Consider the following 20,984-nt stretch of genomic DNA (forward strand, 5'->3'; position numbering starts at 1 on the left):
TTTAGCATGTGACATGCTGTTTGACATTGTGCTGATGTTATCTATGGTTTCCCCACAGGTCTGTTAGTACAGGTCGTCTATCTGAGCAGCCAATCAGAATCACTCTTGGTGGACAGGCCTATCAAGGCAGCAATGACAGTTTGAACACAGAGCGACCCATGGACACAGGTATGGATACACCGCTGTCAACACAATGGACCGCTAAACTTAAATTTAAACTGACTATTAACGCTGTGTCACCAAGAATGAAAACAATTACATGTCTTCTTCCCAAAGCCCCTGCAGGTCCCAGTGGGCTGGTTCAGGTTGGGTCAGGGAGTCCCCGTACTGTCCTTTTCACCGTGGGTTCACCGCCCAACAGCAGCACTCCCCCTACCTGCAGCCACCTGGGCACACGACCACGCACCACCTCAGGTGAGGACCCTTCCTGTGATCTGGGCTAGAATGCAAGAAAATAAGCTAGTAACAGTTAGTGAAGGTGTTTGTCCGTATATCTCATGATCTCCACTATCCCCCCGTCCTTCTTTCAGTGGGCTCTAACAGTTCGGCCGGCTCCCTGTGCTCCACCAGCGGTCGGGTCTATGTCGGATCTCCTCCAGGCATGGCCATAGGCTGCTCTCCTCCAGGGGGTTTTGGGGGCGGGCAGGTTGTCCCCAGTACTGATGGGGCACCCAGCAGCCTGCGCTATGTTCCCTATGGGACCTCCCCTCCCAGCTTAGAGGGATTCATCACATTCGAAGCCCCTGAGCTGCCTGAGGAGACCCTCATGGAGGTGAGGGAGTGTGAGGTCAAATGTTTGGTGTCTATTTCTCATCACCCATCAGGGAAAGTGATCAATTGGACAACTGCATGACTCACTGGTATACACTTTTAATCTTCTTCTGTGTTTTACATTTCATCTTTGTAATTTCTGGTCTAGCGTGAGCATACAGACACCCTGATGCACCTGCGGATGATGCTTTCATTCACCGACTGCGTCCTGGAGATGGCGGCAGTGCGAGCTGGAGGGACGGAGCTTGGCGTGTCAGCCGCCTCTCTCTACCCTCCCCAGGACAGTGTGGTTGTGGACCAGATCAGCCAGCTCAGCAGAGAGTGGGGGTAAGGAATGACTAAAGTATAGTCTGATCTCATACAATTGATAATATCCTGTAGTGAGAAGGAGGCTCTTTGTTGAGTGGTGTTGGTGCAGTATTTTAGACAGTATTTTATATACTGTGGTTGTGCTCCCCCTACAGGCAGGTGGAGCAGTTGGTGCTCTACATGAAGGCAGCTCAGCTCCTGGCTTCCTCTCTCCATCTGGCCAAGGCTCAGATTAAATCAGCCAAGCTCAATCCTTCCACTGCCGTCAAACAGGGTAAGGACATTTCATTTCATTGCTCGTTACTTGACTTAACCTGCGACCAATGCATCAAACCGGAAACTGTGGCTGAGAAAAGAGGGGAAATCTGCTGTTCACTTTATCAGCAGGAGAAAGACAGTGTAGTTATGTAAACCTAACATGTGTCCTTTACAAATATGTAGCTTTCAAATACAGTTAAATGCAAAAATACTAATCCCTCTCTCTGTCTTCTCTCAGTGGTGAAGAGTCTTAATGAACGCTACAAAAGCTGCATCTCCCTCTGCCGGCGGCTGACTGACAGACTCAACCATTTCTTCTCCGACAAGCAGCGCTTTTTGGACGAAATCAACAGTGTCACCGCGGAGAAGCTCATCTACAATCATGCAGTGGAGATGGTGAGTGTCGGATACACGTAAAAAAAATCTTCAGGTCTTATAGAAAAGGACTGTAGTTGGGTATTAATTTTAGTCATTTCCACCAGGTTTTTAAACAACGTTCAGTAAAGTGCAGCTATGATCTATACAGGTTAGCCTAATATATGTGTGTGTGTGTGTGTGTGTGTGTGTGTGTGTGTGTGCGTGTGCGTGTGTGTGTCAGGTTCAGTCAGCAGCTCTGGATGAGATGTTCAAGCAAACAGAAGATATAGCCTACCGCTACAGCAAGGCCGCCATGCTGCTGGACGGCCTGTCCAAGATCCTACAGGACCCCACTGACATTGAGAACGTGGTCAAGTGTGAGTACAAAACTTGACCACAAACACACACACACACACACACACACACACACACACACACACACACACAAACAGTCTTACAAAATTGGCCTTGTGTAGGATTTACTCGTATGAATAGATGGTCTTTAGTCTTTAGGGGCATGTAGGAGGATTTCAGAAGATTTGTAGAATAAACCATCTATTTAACACTCAAAAGCAAAATTCTAGACCTGATGTTCAAGTCATGTACATATCTGACTTTTTCAACATGGGAAAAGAGTTTTAGTATATTACAAAAATAAGTCTGACTGTTCATTCAATCATTGCTTTCCAATTTACTGAGAGGTTTACTTACCTTTAAAATATATCGCCAAGGCATACAATTACTACAACACTTTGTGTCAAACTATTAGGATTGACTTTAGTAATAGACTAGAGTAATATTTTGGCATTTTTTGGGGTACTCTTACACCACTACTGACTACTACTGATTTGGGGGCGTTGTTTATGCTAATGATGCAACCTCATGAAAACTCACCTCTTCAAGAACCGTTGGTATTCATCAGGCTAAAACAAACTATTTACAATAACTTTGTGCAGTTAAGAGATTTTGCTAAATCTGCAGGTCTAGCAAGACTAGGTCTGCAGTCTGCCTAATAACGATATTTTGCTTGTTTAAGTGTTTTAATGACTTCTATTTATATGTTGTTGTTGTTTTGTGTATTCTCCCTGCAGACAAGGCCAGCGTGGACCGCAGGATATCAGCTCTCTGCTACTGCACTGTCACACTCTATGAGTAGCAGCTCTCCCATAAACACACACACACACACACACACACACACACACACACACACACACACTCAGACAGACAGAGGGACCACGTCCTAAGACTATTGACTACCATCCTCACAAAGCTGCTGTTCCCTTCTGTAGCAGTTCAAGCACTTTTCATTTGATAGGGTTTCATCTGTATTTATCATCACACCGGCTGCATCACGAACTGAACTGCGACAAGCGACTGATGCACAAATTTACAACCAAAGATGACAACGGATCCAGAAACAAAAGGCTAAACCAGATGTGGACATAATGTCTGCACTTTGAAGTGCATTTTTCTTCTTACGCTATGATGGTGGAAACTCATCTGATCAACAGATATCAAAATAAACTAATGTCCATCTTTCAGGATATCATTTGTTTTTTTACCAGAAGAAAAAAAGGATGGACAGGACTATGACGCAGTGTTGTGGATTTCAAGAGACTTGAACTGGAGTTTTCATTTGTTTTAATCTTGCGTACTATGTGATATCAGTGGTTATTTACTCTGTGTTTAAGTTGTATTTGTTCTTATTTATTGGTTCAGAAGAACAGGGATGTTTGAGTCTTCTGCCTGTTTAGATAACCTCAAGTATTGGAGTGGAATGAAATGGAAGAAAGTAGACTTACGGCTGGTAACTGTAACAGATCCAACAATATGGATTTTTACATAAAACAAGAACTCTTGTTACAAAAACTAGACAGCCATGTGAGCAAAGGAACCTGTAGATTTGGAATTGCTTTGTTATTATTTTTCCTGTGTTAGCTCAAGCACTTTATTGTGGTTTGAGAGGAAGAGACGTGTATCTGTACAAGTTCTGAATGGAGAAATGTGAAGGCAGGGGAAGTTTTTTTTTTTTTTTTATCATTTTATTTTAAAGATTTTCTGAATAACAGTCACCAAGGTACGAACAGGAGAAGGGTTTTCTAATCACTCCTGCTCCCATCCTCAAAAAGTACCTGCTCTGTATGCATGATAAATAAGTTTACAGACTGCATACATTTCCCATAAGGCAGAGCAACCAGGGAAACTCGGGTAAGGAAAACAGTGCTGTCAGCCAAGACAAATAGGCTGCAGCTCAACCTTGCAGGGCGTCTTCTGTCAAGATCAACTAGATGTTAAAGAGAACCACTTTTTGCTTGTAAGCTGATTTAAGTAAATATATTTAAAGGGCCATGTCACCGATTTTACAAATCAGGTCACTGATTCAGGTCACTAGTAGCCCTCCTCAGCCTGTGAATTGTAAAATGTCTTCTATGACTGATGGGGAATTTCTGAAGTCTGAGATTGTAATCCAGATGATGTCATCAGGGTTATCTTGATTAGGGCTTGTGGATTTATTTATTTATTTTTTAAACAGAAAACCTGTTCTAAAATAGGGTAGTAGAGTTTGAAAAATGTATATCCCTTTAATTACAGATACAGTAGTAGTAGTCACTGGACATACAGTATTAAAGAATGGGCTACAATTTGAATGCAGCCATTCAAAGCCTTCCCTGTTCTTTACCATTGATGTGACAGATGCAGTTGTTCTCAAACATAAAACCAACATTTATCATTTCTAAAAAAATCCTTGTTATTCATTTTGCACTTCCAAATAGTAAATAGAAAAATCTGTCACATTGTTTCCCTTGTGACCCAGTTGTGTAGGAATGTAACAGACCCATGGTGACTTGTGGACTAGGTTGATCACAGTGAGGAGGGTTTAAGATCAGTGTGGGGTGACAGTAGCTCACTCTGCTCACAAGGTCTGTAGGCTTGGATATTCAAAAGTGGTGGCAGTCCCTTCTCCTGTCCCTACTGCAGTGCTGAACAACCAATCAGCGTCCACTTTAACCCCTGATGGAGTGATTTGTGAAACTGAATGGTTTCCTTTAACTAGAAGACTACCGCTTTTTATGTTCTGTCAGTATCTGTAGCTAATTTTCTAACAAAACTTGATGTTGGCAAACTTGTATATATTTGTATATGGTGCATGTGATGATTCCTTTCCCCTCTTTTTGGGAGGGGAGTGAGTGTGTGTGTGTGAGATCACATTTTTAGTTTTGGGGTGTCAATGATACCATCAGATGACCTGCCTGTCGGTCAAAGAGCACAAATCTTTATATGTACATAGGTGAATTTGATACATTTTATCCATGTCTGCCAAGGGTTTCATAAGGAAACCTATTTTGGCACAACAGGGGTGTGCCAAAGAATAAAATATAACTTGTGGCAGCTCCAAAACTTTCCAGAGAACTCTTTCTACCAGGACTGTTCATTGTTTAGACGAAGACACGTTTGTTCAGTAGGTCTTATGAAATTTTCTGAAATAAGCGTGATGTCTTAAGATTTCATACTCATTTCCCAAAATTTTGTGACGCTTGAACTGTCACAATCTGCACTGCCTAGCATCCACTGTCCCTCTGGCTCCCCTCAAGTTGTCTGCTGTGCTCTCAACAGTGTATGTATTATACAGTATGTATGTATGAGTGTATATATACACACGTGCACTTGCCAGGTGTGCATTAATGCCAGTAGTAAACGGTTATTGATGGAAAAGGAGATGCGTTTTTCTTGTGAAAGCAGACAAAGACCTACTCCTCTGTATAGGTGTGAATAAATTCTTTTTTTTGTGTAAAAATGTGTATAAATGCATTCACAGGCACCCAGCGGTCTCTGGGCCTGTTTATCTGATGTACTGTTCTTTTCCGAGACATATCTGGGTTTCAGTTTCCCTCGTCCTTGTCATGAGCACTCTGAACCACACAAAGCCTTTTACTGCACGCAGAGTGAAGAGGGACAAATAAAGCTTATGGAAACCCGCCTCAATCTGTGCTCTGTACCATTTTACCCATTGACTGTAATTGAAGATGGACTGTTATAGATGAAGCATGGGTACCAAGTCTGCATTTTACCCTGTAGAGTAGAACCTCTAGAATCTTGAATGTACTGTATGTACCCTGTTGTTTTGCGCCTATTCAGCTTGATCTGAATGCATTTTGAAGAAACCCGTTGTCAGTCTTGACCCTAAAAATGCAACACATTTTCCAAGCACCTGTTTTTCAAAGAGAAATTTTACTGTTATACCTGTGTCCCTCACCAAGGGGTGTCTGTCTATGTTCCTTACGGAACACAAATACAGTCTTTAATATTAAAAAAAAAAGAAGAAGAAACAATTAAAATGTCTTGCTGTTTTATTTTTCTGAGCTTGGTTCTGTGTTGATTCCTCAGAGACAGAAAAGGTCTGAACTGAAAAAATTAATATATGAAGATAGTGAATGATGAGTTGTTTTGTCTTTGTTAAGGCACTCAGCAGTAGCACTCCTAATTCCGTTGTATGTAATAACTATAATACAAAAAATAATATCTATACAAATTGTATTTAACAGTAGCAGTCATATGACAAAAAAGCTCCATAAACAAGTAAAGTTCTAGTCATTTCTTTATCAGTGTCACTAAGTTAATTAGGCTATTATAAGAGACAGAGCCAGACAGCTTAGCATGGAAGGGTGCAGTTATCCTCCTGGCCTGCAGGAGTTACAAAGGAACAATGAAGAAGAAGAACAGGTTTACATACGTTTATTTGTTCAGGTATTAGGAGATGGTCGACAGGTATTTCCCTGCTGGACACACCTAAATTACACCAATTGCTGACGCTTGTTTTAGCTAGCTAGCTAAAATCTGGTCTTAAAAACTTTATAAGTAGTTTGCTACTAGCTAACACTAACGCTGGTAAGAGCGTGTGAGCGGCACTGAACGGTAAGTTACCGTCAAATCTTTAATTTACAAGAGTTATCTCTTACACGGCTTGCTAACTATAGCTTGTATTTGTTCGTATGGATGCAATGCAATGTCGTTAGCAACTAAGCACGTCTGGACGTCCAGAATGAACGTGCTCATCCAAAGACTTCGTTTGCTAGCTTGCTCGTGGTTCTGGTATTTTTATTTACTGTTCCTCGAGCAGCGTTATTATAGCGTTCTAATAACGACTATTGTAAGTTTCTTAACACAGTGAATGTTTGCTAAAACAAAAGTCGACGGTTACATATGGTCATGTGCTACAGGTAACGTTAGGCCTAGTTAGCCAACGTTACATTTGGATAGTATAAATAATACTATTGCCCAAAGTGGCGTCCTGGGATTCCCACCTTATTTTAAACTCCATCCATAAGTAAAACAATGACAGAATACATGACTATTTTGGTCATGGGTGTCATATACTTTCTGTAATTAAACATCTGAAAGCAAAAATCCTGACTAATGAGGAACCCTGGGACAAAATCTTATTAAATGAGGATCTAAGGTCTAATTTATGTCAGTTTAGTGGAAAGATTTGGGAACCAAAAGATGCTTCGGTAAAGTTAGAAAGACACTCGCAGATTCGAACTTCCGGGATCAATAACTCTGAAGCGAAATGTTTTAAAAATCACAAACGACTTATCATTCCTATCGTGGTAAGGTTAACAGCGAGCTACAAACTCATTTTCATCCAAACGAACCGTCCTTGAATCTGGAGAAATAACATTGTTCTCTACGAGCAGCCGGTGGAGAGACGGCAGCGAGACGAGGGCTAGGGACCGTCTACAAATTAAAACACCGACTAGAGATACCACAAAAATATTCATTAATTTACTTATTAAATAAGGTAGTGCCTCCATAATAGTTATTATAGAAATTATGATTAAGGTCTCTACAAGGGCTAGGCACATAGAAGGCCCCCTGCTGGTATAACCAGCAGGGGTCCACCTCTATGTCTAGCCCTTTAAGAGACCTGAATCATCATTTCTACAATAACTATTAAATGATTTATGCAAAATAAATTCACCAAAATTATGTTTTGGGTTATTTTTGAGAAATAACTGCTGTAGTACAACCAGCAGTCCCATATCTGTGTCTAGCCCTTTTAGAAACCTGTATCATCATTTCTATAATAACTATTGAATGAGTTTTGCAAAAGAAATTCACCCAAATCATGTTTTTGGTCATTTTTGATAAATACCTGTTGTAGTACAACTACCATTAGACAAGTAATAATCGAGGTAAGTATGGAGGCACTACCTTATTTAATAAGTAAATTAATGAATATTTTTGTGGTATCTCTAGTCGGTGTTTTAATTTGTAGACGGTCCCTAGCCCTCGTCTCGCTGCCGTCTCTCCACCGGCTGCTCGTAGAGAACAATGTTATTTCTCCAGATTCAAGGATGGTTCGTTTGGATGAAAATGAGTTTGTAGCTCGCTGTTAACCTTACCACGATAGGAATGATACGTCGTTTGTGATTTAAAAACATTTCGCTTCAGAGTTATTGATCCCGGAAGTTCGAATCTGTGAATGTCTTTCTAACTTTACCGAAGTCCAAAAGATTTGGGAACCACTGCTATAACTTATTTGAGAAATTCTTCATTTTCATATTTCATTGCTTATTGGCAAAGGGAACTTTTTCGGAAAATGTGAGGTCAGTGTCATGAACAAATCAGTTGTATGCTCTATAGTGACATAACGTTAGCTACAGTATAGCAACAGCTGTAGCATTAATCACAACCTTTAATACAATTGTTTTTTTAGTATGTTAGCCATCTTAACATATAATTGACTTAAAAATTCAAGAACAATTCAACCAGAAAGTTAAAGTTGGCATCAAGGGAATTCAAAGGACTCTAGGCCCTCATACTGTATATTCTTTTTCTATTTAAGATGTCCCGAGAACAGCTGGTTGTACAACGGGCCAGAAGGTCCTTCCAGACAGGGAAAAGCAAACCTCTGGAGTCCAGGATCCATCAGCTGAAGAGCCTGCTCTGCTTCATCTCAGAGAGACGGAAAGACATTGCAGATGCTGTCAAAAGGGATCTCGGCAAGGTGGGTTAGTCAGAACTTTACGAGGCTCCAGTAGGTCCTTTTTTTTTAAATATTGGAATTTCGTGAAAAGTCTGAGGTCCTACAGGCAAGTCACTGGACAGAAATATATCGAAGGATGCCTTTTCCAACATTGCTCCAATATTTACTGCCTAGATTATTTTTAGAAAGTCTTTGGTCTGTGATCATTCAGAGCCTGTCTACAGAGAGCCTGTTTACTTCCTATTTAGCCCCATTGTACTGTATTGTTGTTGCAGTTCCACCAGAGTTCCACTGGGGGGTGATCGCAGGCAAATGCAAAATGTTATACACTCACCGGCCACTTTATTAGGTACCCCATGCTAGTAACGGGTTGGACCCCCTTTTGCCTTCAGAACTGCCTCAATTCTTCGTGGCATAGATTCAACAAGGTGCTGGAAGCATTCCTCAGGGAGTTTGGTCCATATTGACATGATGGCTCACACAGTTGCCGCAGATTTGTCGGCTGCACATCCATGATGCGAATCTCCCGTTCCACCACATCCCAAAGATGCTCTTATTGGATTGAGATCTGGTGACTGTGAGGCCATTTGAGTACAGCGAACTCATTGTCATGTTCAAGAAACCAGTCTGGATGATTCCAGCTTTATGACATGGCGCATCATCCTGCTGAAAGTAGCCATCAGAAGTTGGGTACATTATGGTCATAAAGGGATGGACATGGCAGCAACAATACTCAGGTAGGCTGTGGCGTTGCAACGATGCTCAATTGGTACCAAGGGGCCCAAAGAGTGCCAAAAAATATTCCCCACACCATGACACCACCACCACCAGCCTGAACCGTTGATACAAGGCAGGATGGATCCATGCTTTCATGTTGTAGACGCCAATTCTGACCCTACCATCCGACTGTCGCAGCAGAAATCGAGACTCATCAGACCAGGCAACGTTTTTCCAATCTTTATATGTCCAATTTCGATGAGCTTGTGCAAATTGTAGTCTCAGTTTCCTGTTCTTAGCTGAAAGGAGTGGCACCCATGTGGTCTTCTGCTGCTGTAGCCCTCTGCCTCAAAGTTCGACGTACTGTGCGTTCAGAGATGCTCTTCTGCCCACTTGGTTGTAACGGGTGGTTATTTGAGTCTGTTGCCCTTCTATCAGCTCGAACCAGTCTGGCCATTCTCCTCTGACCTCTGGCATCAACAAGGCATTTCCGCCCACAGAACTGCCGCTCACTGGATGTTTTTTCTTTTTCGGACCATTCTCTGTAAACCCTGGAGATGGTTGTCGTGAAAATCCCAGTAGATTAGCAGTTTCTGAAATATCAGACCAGCCCTTGGCACCACAATCATGCCACGTTCAAAGTCACTCAAATCACCTTTCTTCCCCATACTGATGCTCGGTTTGAACTGCAGGAGATTCTCTTGACCATGTCTACTGCCTAATGCACTGAGTTGCCGCCATGTGATTGGCTGCTTAAATTAAGTGTTAACGAGCAGTTGGACAGGTGTACCTAATAAAGTGGCCGGTGAGTGTAGGTTTTGCAAGTTAGACATAGATTATAGGTTGAAAGTTGAATGAACAAGTATTTACGTCCTTTTGATTTCTTACAGGTTGAGTTGTTGTTGTTGCCTATAACTTGCTAGCATTCTGCTAATGAATGCTGTTTAGTCAGTGAAGGACTTTATACAACCAGAGATCCCTGGATTTTGTCCCTCCTTTTGCTTTCAGAGTGAACGTGGGACCGAGCTGTTTGAGACACTGGGACTGGAGGGAGAGATTAAGCTGGCCATAGAGAAACTGGCAGAGTGGGCGGCTCCTCGGCCGGTAGAGAAGGACCTCCTCACCATTTTAGATGAAGTTTATGTGCAGCCTGAGCCTCTGGGAGTGGTGCTCATCATCGGGGCCTGGAACTACCCCTGGGCTGTCACCCTCCAGCCGCTGGTTGGAGCTATTGCTGCTGGTAATAAATATACCCATACACACCCATATGTATTTGTATATAAGTGCACTGGTGTTAAAAAAAGGTGCATAGTGTACGGTGTAGCTACGGAGGCTCCATGTGTAGGCTCTTTTGCTATTTCCATTTTGTGTGTTTGCAGTTGTTCAATAGTCATACAGGGAGAAATGCATTATTTTCCTTCATGCCAGCTGGATGGCTGAAATAAGGAATAGCCACTTAAACACTTTACATACAGTATGTAAGCAAAATAGGAATAAATAACATTTCAAACTTAACTTTTTGTCATTCATTGCTTGTGCACTGTTAAATATTATACAGGAAACAGAATTCTTTCTGTAATAAACAGTTAACTTTATCAAACAATGTATTGCAGGATTCACTGTGAGAAGTGGCGGTGAGCGTCCCTTGCTTCCCCATCATCATTAGTTTTCCCTACCGTTGTGTCTCTCCTTCATCTTTCAGGTAATGCAGCAGTAATAAAACCATCTGAAGTCAGCTCTCACTCTGCCAAAGTGATGGAGGAACTTCTCCCTCAGTATCTGGACAAAGTGAGCCTCCTGCTTTGTTCAATATGAAACGCACACACTTTTTAACCTTTATCTACTTCTAGTGTGAATGTACAAGGAGGTTTGAATGATTGCATAAACTGTTCTCTCCCTAGGATCTGTACCCAGTGGTGACAGGTGGAGTGTCAGAGACCCAGGAGCTGCTGAAGCAGAGATTTGACCACATTTTCTACACAGGAAACTGCACCGTGGGGAAATTGGTGATGGAGGCTGCGGCTCGCCACCTCACCCCGGTGACCCTGGAGCTGGGAGGAAAGAACCCCTGCTACATCGACAAGAACTGTGACATCAGTGTTGCATGTCGGTCAGTCTGAACTGTAATATGTAAAAAAAAAAAAAAAAAAAAAAAAAGCTGCCCTTATGTGAACTACATAAAAGTCACAATGCCCACCAACACAGAGCAGTTTGAAAGCTACCACAACCCAAAATGTATATTCAAGGTTTGAGGTGTTTGTGTTTCCCCCCCCCCCCCCCCCCCATAACCATATACAGTCGCATCACATGGGGAAAGTTTGTCAACTGTGGCCAGACTTGCATCGCTCCAGACTTTATCCTGTGTGAACCCAGCATCCAGAGCCAAGTAGTAGAAGAGATCCAGAAGTGCATCAAGGTTGGTCTGAACTCAGATTGTGATACAGCATGTCAGCTATTTTCATTTTAAGGTAATTTGACAGATCATGATGACATTTCAGGAGGTCGAATAGGAAAAGTCAAATTAGAAACACTCCAGGTTTCACTAAAATTTAATTAAGTAGGAATTATCTAGACTAAAGAATGTGAAACATGACCATTAAAATTGTTGGTATCTTCAGCAACATGGTTCATTGCACAACCCAAATCCCAAATCATGGTTGCAGCTGTCGCCGTGGTCCTGCTACACGTCCTGCGATGCCCTGTTACATCCTGCTACACTCTGCGGTGCCTTAATGCCCTGCAGTGCACTATCGAGGTATATCGAGGCCCCTCAACAGGCACTTAAGTATGCAATACAGGCTTTGCGTGCAATGTTTGTATGTTTTTGTTGCCCAAGTAAAGTACCTACTTGTTAAGTACCAAGAGCGCAATATTACTGTTAACTTACTTAATTGGTGTATTTCCCATATTTGAACAACACAGCTTGATACATATGAACTATTGTTCCCCACAACAAGAAGGAAGAACAGGCTGTAGGATATATATGTTTCCATGCTTTTCTCTAATAATCTCTAAATTGTCTTAATATTGAGATTGCAAGTAATCTGAACATCATTTATCTTTTGTCTCACACATTGCAGGAGTTTTACACAGATAATCCAGAAACATTTGAGGACTACGGACGCATTATTAACCAGCGGCACTTTAAGAGGCTCATGGCTCTTATGGAGGGGAGCACTGTTGCTGTCGGTGGAGGCAATGATGAATCCCAGTGCTACATAGGTACATGGTCATTTTGAGCAATTGTTTGCTCAAGAATTTGTACTATATGTTAGGCAAACCTCTAAAGTTGTGTAAAATGAATTGATTTTGGTAGTGGTTATCTTAAGAGTACAGCTTTTTACTTACTTCTGTTATTGGTGGTAGCCATTAACTTCTTAAAAATGTCGCTATGCTGTGACACAGGGCCTCAGACTACCTAAAGGAATATTACTAAATATTGAGTAGCATTACTTACGTGAATGTTGTTTCTTCACGAATGACGGCAGGTGTAGTCATCTTGGATTCCTAACAGTAAAAGGAAGTTTTGCAGCAGGGATGGTGAAGGGTATGTGATGATGTGGGGGGCTATTTTAATTCCAATAGCCAAGGGAAGTTTATCAGGATGCATAGTCTCCTGATCCATGAAATAACTGGCCTTTGAAAATACAAATCTGCCAACCTCTATGGGAGTATAACGTAGGGGTGTCTATACCTATGTCCTCTATATTTCAAATTTAATTCACAAAGAAAATTTGTGGACTTAAAGGTTGGATCTTTCCTATTTTTTTTTTTATCAAGGCACTAAGCTCAATTCCCAATTTATAACTTGTATCTTGCTTGTCCACTATATAAAGCAGTATCAATACATCTTGGGCCATACTCTTAGAGTGAGTCTCTTCTTCCTGTCTCCTTGCAGCCCCCACTGTGTTGAAGGATGTGACAGGGGAATCCAAAGTGATGAAGGAGGAGATCTTTGGACCACTGCTGCCCATCATCACAGTGAGCGGTACAGACGAGGCCATCCAGTTCATTAATGAGAGAGAAAAACCTCTGGTTATATACATCTTCTCTAAAGACAATAAGGTAAACGCATCACAGCCAGACATGTTTGTTTATCATTATTGGGGTTAATATTTAGATATTCTTATGTCTGGTTTTTAAATGCTATGACGTTGATAAGAGTGTACCCACAATGCTCTGGTTGATTTGACTTGACTTGTCCTGACTGTTCCCGTCTGATCAACAGCTGATCAAACGGGTGATAGCTGAGACATCCAGCGGAGCTCTGCTGGCAAACGACTGTCTGGTACACTACGCTGTTAGTGCTCTGCCCTTTGGAGGAGTTGGTGAGTGTCTACAGTATAAGAGTTAAACCAACCTGCACATATTTTGCCTCCTTTTTTATTTACAGACACTTAGTTACAGCTGATTTCTCTCATGTCTTGCTCAGGTAACAGTGGTATGGGCTGTTACCACGGACGGCACAGCTTTGACCAGCTGAGCCACCTGCGCAGCTGTCTGATCAAGCAGCTGAAGATGGAGGCAGTCAACAGCATGCGTTACCCCCCCCACACTGCCAAAAAGCTGAGTTGGGCACGATTCTTACTGCTCAAGCATGTCAACGTGTGCACGCTGCAGCGCATGGCACTGCTGGCCACATTAACCAGCTTGGCAGCATTTGTGGCTCAGGTAAAGGAGCTAAAATATACCATTACAGTCCAATGAGGGATATAAGGTTTTGTTTGGATGTTTTAATGTTTTATTTTACACGTCTGTAGTTTCCGAGGAAGTCCCCCTGCAGAAGAACTATTCCATTTGGTATTAATCACAGAGAGATTAGAAACAAAGGTCTGAGACCTTTTATGTAAGTTTATTGGCAGTTTTCAAAAAACTAAATTCCTTGAGACAGTTACTGGATTTAAACCCAATTAAATATTTATTCAAGGGGCCAAATGGTCCAATAGATGTCACTAATAACTTGTCTTACAGGACAAGATGTAGTTATCCTGTGTTAAGGGCTAAATCTTTGTTAATAATTGACGCACTTTGCTTTCCATCGAGTCACCCAAGGTTAAAACTCAATGCTGTATTAATTAGTGTTGGCGTGACTAGAGAACTGACTGACTGATGGGACCATATTCCCCTTAATAGAAGGACAAGTTTTATGTGTTACAGTTATCTAACAGTTAGGCTTTATATAGTCAATGTCCTTGATGTTCCACTTCCGGGATTGCTCCAGTACCCAGGAAATTCGGATGCATGTCTTTTTCGTTGCCTTCCACTTTTTTGTGTTGGAATTTTAAATTCGATTCGATTGATGAGGACTATTTTTGACTGCTCCTCAGATCTCTGCAGGGTGAATTAAGACGGCTAGTTGGACTATCTGTCCTTTCTGAGTTTTCTCTCACATGACCTTTTTGCAGCGGCTCTATGTGGAGCTTAGAGATTCTGATTGGTTTAAAGAAATGCCACTAAACCAGAGCGCGTTTTTCACCCATCCCCAAATGCTGTGTGGAGTAGCCTCTGCTCCAGTGCGCCTTGGAGGAGGGTCTGGCAAAGCAAGGCTAGGCTTTATGAAAAAAGATTGGCTTTTGAAGAGAGATAATTGAACAGTGTGGTATTTGTGTGGTGACTGTTTACAGCCTTTTAAATAATTAGAAATGCAGTTTCTCAAGCTGCCCCCCCCCCCCCCCCCCCCACACACACACACACACACACACACACACACACACACACACACACACACACAATATCTTTATACAACAATGGATTGGCTTTGTCTCCGGCAGACAATGTGCTGTTGTCCAGGAAATCTAACCACATAATGCCCCCTCATCTACCCTCCCTTTAATTACCCAGAATGCTTCACTCTCCTCTGCTAAAAGGCCCCTTTTGTTTTGGTCTACCCAACCACCTTTGTTGACATCTACACTTGTTGTGCTTTTGTGAAACAGTGAAACTATCTGTTGTCCCTGCATTTCAAACAGTTTGCATCTGTCTCTTTACGTTTTAATTTGGGTGTCGTGTTTCTTTTGTTGCAGAAATACCTGCGGTCACGCTGAGGAGCAGAAACCGGGGGCCTGAGTTGATCCGTGGTGGTGTAGGTGATCCTGGGACAGCCACATTTTACTCCTCACCTGTAATACAGCCCACCTTTGAATTCCTGGTCCATATTATTTTTCTTTTGTGTTGTAGACATATTTGACTGATTTCTGTCCTTCAAATATGTTTTAATTGCATTTGATTTCTGTTGCATCTGAAGCTGCTATCAACATTTTTAGGATAATACTATATTTGTATTTAACTTGGGATATGGAGATTTTTACTTTAAGATTCCTAACATTTATGAAGGTAACGTTATCAAACTGGCCTTCATTCATTCAAGCTACACACAAACTGTCTTTTAACATGGCAATCCATCACAGTGTAAGCACCAGGTCTGCTTTTTAAATGATGCCAGTTGTGTTTTTGATTGATGTCCAAAACACTTTCTGCAACTACACGTTGAAAATAAAGTTAGTTTTGATTAATTGTTTTGATGTTGAGTTTTTGTTAATTGTTTTTCCCTTTGTACAAAACTGATTTATGAGTTTGATACATCTTAACAGTGGCATATTATTAACAGGATCCCAAGGTTATTGTCATTTATGACTTGACTGCAGTGACTTACATGCTGCTACTAAGATACAATGACGTTCATGATGACTCTAGGAGTAAAGAATTAGCTCAACTAAAGGCTGTAAAGCTCCTCAACACCACCAAAACCAAGGAGCTCATCGTGGACTTCAGAAAGGAGCCTAGAGGCACGCACGACACCATCCACATCGATGGAATGGCTGTTGAGCGTGTCTCCAGTTTCAGTTTCTGGGGATCCACATCTCGGCGGACATGTCCTGGTCAACCAACACCTCCTCCTGGTCAAGAAGGCTCACCAGCGCCTCTTCTTCCTGAGGACACTGAGGAAGAATCAGCTTTCCTCAACTATCCTGGTGAACTTCAATCGCTGTGCAATAGAAAGCATCCTGACAAACTGTGCAACAGTGTGGTATGGGGAGCTGTTCTGTTGCAGAGCGCAAGGCACTGCAGCGTGTGTGAAAACCGCCCAGCGCATCACCGGGACTCCACTGCCCGCCATCGCACATCCAGAGGAAACGCTGTCTGCACCGAGCTCGCAGCATCCTGAAGGACTCCTCTCACCCAGCCCACAGACTGTTTCTCTCCTGCCTCCGGCAGGCGTTTCAGGGTCCTCCGGACCAGGACCGCAGACTAAAGAACAGTTTTTTCCCCGAGCTGTCTCTTTATTGAACTCTAATCCTCATTGATCCCACTCCCCTCTATACTGACAGACTCTCCTCTCCTCCTCACACCTGCCTCCATTTTGTATCTGCAATATTATAATGTTCACTGACTGCTGACTGTTACTATAGTAACGACTGTTTACATCTGCATCTTTTGCACTACTTACCTTTTTGCACTACTTACATTTCATTTGCACTGCTGACTGTTTATTTATTTACAGTACCAATTGTTTACATTTACATCCGCACTACCGTACTTTAACTGTAATAGCAATTACTTTCCACCGCACTTTAATTCGGATATGTTCTGCCCAAACTTTACCTTATTTCATTAGTATATTTGCTGTTGCACATATCTGTAAAAAATTTGCAATTATAGTAATTCCACCAAATTCCTAGCTGTAATCTTGCTCACAATCCTGTTATCTATTTTTGTATTCATAGGACAAACCCATCTGTAAAACTCTGTTTATAATAGTATTCTTTTCTATATTATTCATTACATATCCATGTCTTGCACTTACGACCATTGTATATCCGCACTTACTGCTATTGCACTTCTGTTAGACCCACAACTGCATTTCGTTGCCTTGTACCTGTACATGTGTAATGACAATAAAGTTGAATCTAATCTAATCTAATCTAATCTAAAAGAAGAAACACAATCTAGTGAGCTACAGCGGGGGGGGGGGGGGCAATGCTCAAGGCGGTTCTAATGAGCAGCAGGTTACAGTGAGCCTCCCCGTAAACTGATCCTAGAGCAGCTTGACTGATGAACAGTGTCCAATGAGACTTATTCAGTCAGTCAGTCAGTCAGTCAGCGCGCAGCGTGCCGGACATCTGAACCGCTTTTAGATCAGATCGTATCAGTGGCGGATTATTGAGCTTTTATTTCATACAGTCCGCTGGATGTGTATTTGACCTGCTTAGGTGAGTCTACTTTTCTTTTTTTTCATCTTTTTCTCAGAATCAAAAAGGAGAATGAAATCAACGATGTGATTCGATATAATCGCGTTTAGATCGCAACTTTAAGTTCCTGTAATTGCACAAAAAGAGAGTAACCCGCTGACATAGGTTAACATATATATTATATTATGTCTATTATATATATATATATATATATATATATATATATATATATTGTCGTGGTTAAACAGACTGAATTAAAATAAGAGAAATGTCGAACAGTGACGTCTCGGAGGTTTTCTGTAAATAGGTCTACATGCCTGCCAACACACGGATCCAAGAGGGTTTGAAGGTTCTGGCTGCAAATCATATCAGATGCAGATTGTAATAACATCATCATTCAGCAAAAAAAAAAAACTTTCCTTGAAAAGATGTTTAGATGTAATAACTTGAGTAATAAACACACAGGGAGAGCCTCATAAAGTCAGGGACTACAAGATAAGAGGGTCTACTGTTGTCTTCTGCAAATAGTTCATGTCAGTTCATGTAGGTCACATCAGTTGGGCGTTTATAGCCTATTTATAATACATAATAACTTTTATAAGCTTATTTAGGCTTTGAACTTCAAAATATAAGTGTCATGGGTGTGGATTTGAATTTTTTTTATAAAAATGAAAAACTTTCTAGAAAACTCTTTTCTTGGCATATTTACATTCAATAAATAAAAGCAAGGATCTTTGTAGAGGAGAAGAAGTAGTCTCATAGAAAATCCAAATCTGGATTAAAGAAGAATTCATAATTTGTTTAGCTGTTTTTATTTTTTTAGCCTACTTTCGTTAAATAACTCCTTTACTGAACGCACCATGATATTATAAGTTTTACCAGAACCACTCATCTCCTTTCTCCTTTCGATTGTTTTACTGATTGTTTTGCACACACACACACAATTGTTGACCAGTCATTTTGTGGCAAAACATTCTGCAAAAACACCTTTGAAAAAAAAATAGCGTGTACCAAATGTGTTAAAAGGTTGTGTAACTTTACACACTATGGAAATTGTGTTATCGTTTGGCATCTTTTATGATGTAATTGAACAAGTTGAAGGCTGATTTATGTTCTTTTGTTGGTTTATTGGTAGGTTCCCTTGGGTTATTAAATACATACTGTATGTGTAGTGAGGAAGGGAGTCAAGTGTTACCTCAGGGCCCCAAAAAGGCTTCAGCCAGCCCCGCTGGACTGTAGAGAAAATAGGAGATACGCAAGATACACAAGATTTACAAGGACATTTTATTCTTTTATTTTATTTATGTTACTGATATTGTAACTGCATATTCCACACAGACAAGCCTGCTGTCTTAACATCTGTGTCTGCAGTTCCACAGGCTCTTTGCTGTCCTTGACCTGTCTGTATGGAGAGGCAGGCGGTGAGGCGGGCCAGGGAGGCCTTCCTGAGCGGCAGGACTCGGCCTCTGGAGTTCAGACTGCAGCAGCTCCATGCCTTGCAGAGGATGCTCACTGAGAAAGAGACCGAGATCTCCACCGCTCTAAAACAGGATATCAACAGGGTGAGTGGAGACACAGCCCACTGCTGCATGTACCATGGACCGTGTATGTTTACAATGTTTAATGTGTGTGTAATGTTGACTCTGCTGGGTTTCCTACAGAGCCAGTATGACACGCCGCTCTTGGAGCTCATTGGCATTGAGAATGAGATCAAGCTGGCTATAGAGAAACTGGCAGCGTGGGCGGCTCCACGGCCGGTTGAGAGGAACCTCCTCACCATATCAGATGAGGTTTACATCCAGCCGGAGCCTCTGGGAGTGGTGCTCATCATCGGGGCCTGGAACTACCCCTGGGCCCTCACCCTGCTGCCCCTGGTTGGAGCTATTGCTGCTGGTAGGGATCCTTTTTACTTCATTAAATGTACTGTAGTCAGGAAGACTTCTATTGCCCGTGTTCAGTATTCTCCTGTAATCTTTTTCGGTGAAACTGAAATGAGCATCTAACCCACAGAAATTAATTGAGGTTGTGTGCATCTACACATTTTAAGTTATTGCTGATTAGACACCTGCTCAGGTGGAAGTTGGGTGATTGGGGATTATGCAATAACCAAAGTCCATGCACTGATCAAAATAATAAAGGTGTTATTTTCCCTTGCTAAACGGCAGACAGATTGGACTTAGTCTGACTTTATTTGGCTGGGAGGTCATTTTTATTTTTTAACAGCCTAAATGTATGTTAGCGTTACGACAAAAGGGAATCAATAGCAAACAGAAACAAAAAAGTAAAACATATTCTATGAAATTAACCTACTGTATTTTCCAATTCTAGTTCAGCCTTTTGTTATGTTTTCTATAGATTAGGAAATTGCTAATTCCACTTCTGTTCACGCATTGGTGGCTACTGGGAAAATATTATACACCAGTATTATATTGAGCAATGTAACATAAAACATAACCTCTTATCCTTCTTGGTGGAGGTAATAATGAAACACTAATACAAATATGAGTTAATGACTCTTAATATGCCAAAGTCAAAGTATGAGAACATGGAGAGAGAAATTTGTTGCTGTGAATTTCAGTTTGAAAACATTTGCAGCGCTGCATTCCCAGCCTCCTACCCGTGTGCTCTGCGTCACTCAGTGATCTCATCCCATTCACAGAAACCTGTGTTCTCTCTCTGCAGGCAACGCAGCTGTGGTGAAGCCGTCCGAGCTCAGCGAGTTCTCGTCCCTCCTCCTCCGGGCTCTGCTGCCTCGCTATCTGGACAAGGTCTGAACACCGGCCGCTATTGTTGCTGGAATAACGTTATGAGCTGCTGTGACGTCAAAGCCTTGTACCAACGCAGTATACTGCACATCCCAGATATGTCTGAGTTGGGTATGGGGGGGGACTCCCTCCCTCCCTCCATCAGAAGGAGCTAACATCATCTTGAATTTTTAAAACATGCTTTTAGATTTTCATTAGTTACCTTGTGTTGACAAAGTTGTATATTTCAAGATGAAAAAAATGAGAGCTGCACTACAAATCTTTTTTTTTTATTGGCATCGCAATGTCAACTTGCACAATATACGTACACATCGCAAAAGGCTGTGTCTAATATTGCATAAGACATTCAGTTCAATCATTTTTTTGTGTTAGTTGAAAGAAAATATCAGCAGAGAACCGCACTTCATAATGCACAGCTGTCCTTCTTTTTTAGTGATGCCTTTTATATTCCATTCAGTGTTCAATTTGTTGCGGATTTCCTTTCACCTGTTTTAAATTCAACAAGCAATTTGTTGTATTTTAGCAGAATACTGGAAGCAGCAGAAATACAGAACTGATCATGACAGTACAACATTATCGCATATCGCATGTTTTCCTCATATGTTGCAGCCCAAAAAAAAAAAATAAATA

At 41.5% G+C, this 20,984-nt stretch overlaps 3 protein-coding genes across 5 annotated transcripts in view; all 3 read left to right on the forward strand.

Moving 5' to 3' along the window:
* ulk2 (unc-51 like autophagy activating kinase 2) overlaps positions 1-3,483 on the forward strand; it is a 35,283-nt gene extending 31,800 nt beyond the window's left edge. Inside the window, exons 20-28 of one of the 2 annotated variants that reach the window (XM_032503373.1) lie at positions 59-168; positions 277-414; positions 531-772; positions 920-1,098; positions 1,236-1,354; positions 1,577-1,734; positions 1,937-2,072; positions 2,787-2,889; positions 2,920-3,483. In XM_032503373.1, the coding sequence (XP_032359264.1) occupies positions 59-168; positions 277-414; positions 531-772; positions 920-1,098; positions 1,236-1,354; positions 1,577-1,734; positions 1,937-2,072; positions 2,787-2,851 (1,147 nt within the window). In that variant the 3' untranslated portion in view covers positions 2,852-2,889; positions 2,920-3,483. Of the gene's footprint in view, positions 1-58; positions 169-276; positions 415-530; positions 773-919; positions 1,099-1,235; positions 1,355-1,576; positions 1,735-1,936; positions 2,073-2,786 lie in introns of both variants that reach the window. The other variant, XM_032503363.1, reaches the window with a different exon arrangement.
* Positions 3,484-6,363: 2,880 nt separating this feature from the next.
* On the forward strand, positions 6,364-15,912 carry LOC116671899 (aldehyde dehydrogenase family 3 member A2). 2 transcript variants are annotated; one of them, XM_032503387.1, is made up of 11 exons: positions 6,364-6,609; positions 8,543-8,704; positions 10,409-10,640; positions 11,103-11,188; positions 11,302-11,510; positions 11,699-11,816; positions 12,481-12,622; positions 13,299-13,465; positions 13,629-13,728; positions 13,833-14,071; positions 15,424-15,912. In XM_032503387.1, exons 2-11 carry the CDS (start codon positions 8,543-8,545, stop codon positions 15,442-15,444), a joined length of 1,476 nt encoding a protein of 491 aa, XP_032359278.1. In that variant the 5' UTR covers positions 6,364-6,609; the 3' UTR covers positions 15,445-15,912. The 2 variants fall into 2 exon arrangements, with proteins under 2 accessions (XP_032359278.1, XP_032359284.1); XM_032503393.1 differs by lacking the exons at positions 6,364-6,609; positions 11,103-11,188.
* Positions 15,913-17,426: 1,514 nt separating this feature from the next.
* Positions 17,427-20,984, forward strand: part of LOC116685511 (aldehyde dehydrogenase, dimeric NADP-preferring) — a 7,400-nt gene continuing 3,842 nt past the window's right edge. The window contains exons 1-4 of the mRNA XM_032510537.1: positions 17,427-17,610; positions 18,961-19,151; positions 19,251-19,482; positions 20,272-20,357. Of these exons, the coding sequence (XP_032366428.1) occupies positions 18,996-19,151; positions 19,251-19,482; positions 20,272-20,357 (474 nt within the window). The 5' untranslated portion in view covers positions 17,427-17,610; positions 18,961-18,995. The remainder of the gene's footprint in view (positions 17,611-18,960; positions 19,152-19,250; positions 19,483-20,271; positions 20,358-20,984) is intronic.

The sequence above is a fragment of the Etheostoma spectabile genome, chromosome 3 (genome assembly GCF_008692095.1).
Source record: "Etheostoma spectabile isolate EspeVRDwgs_2016 chromosome 3, UIUC_Espe_1.0, whole genome shotgun sequence".
In the NCBI taxonomy this organism is placed as follows: Eukaryota; Metazoa; Chordata; class Actinopteri; order Perciformes; family Percidae; genus Etheostoma; species Etheostoma spectabile.

Bases quoted from the DNA above. Each gene is read 5' to 3' on its own strand.
- LOC116671899 (XM_032503387.1), top strand. From the start codon at position 8,543: ATGTCCCGAGAACAGCTGGTTGTACAACGGGCCAGAAGGTCCTTCCAG. The intron at 11,511-11,698 runs GTCAGTCTGAAC...AACCATATACAG, and splicing joins GACATCAGTGTTGCATGTCG to TCGCATCACATGGGGAAAGT. The intron at 12,623-13,298 runs GTACATGGTCAT...GTCTCCTTGCAG, and splicing joins TGAATCCCAGTGCTACATAG to CCCCCACTGTGTTGAAGGAT.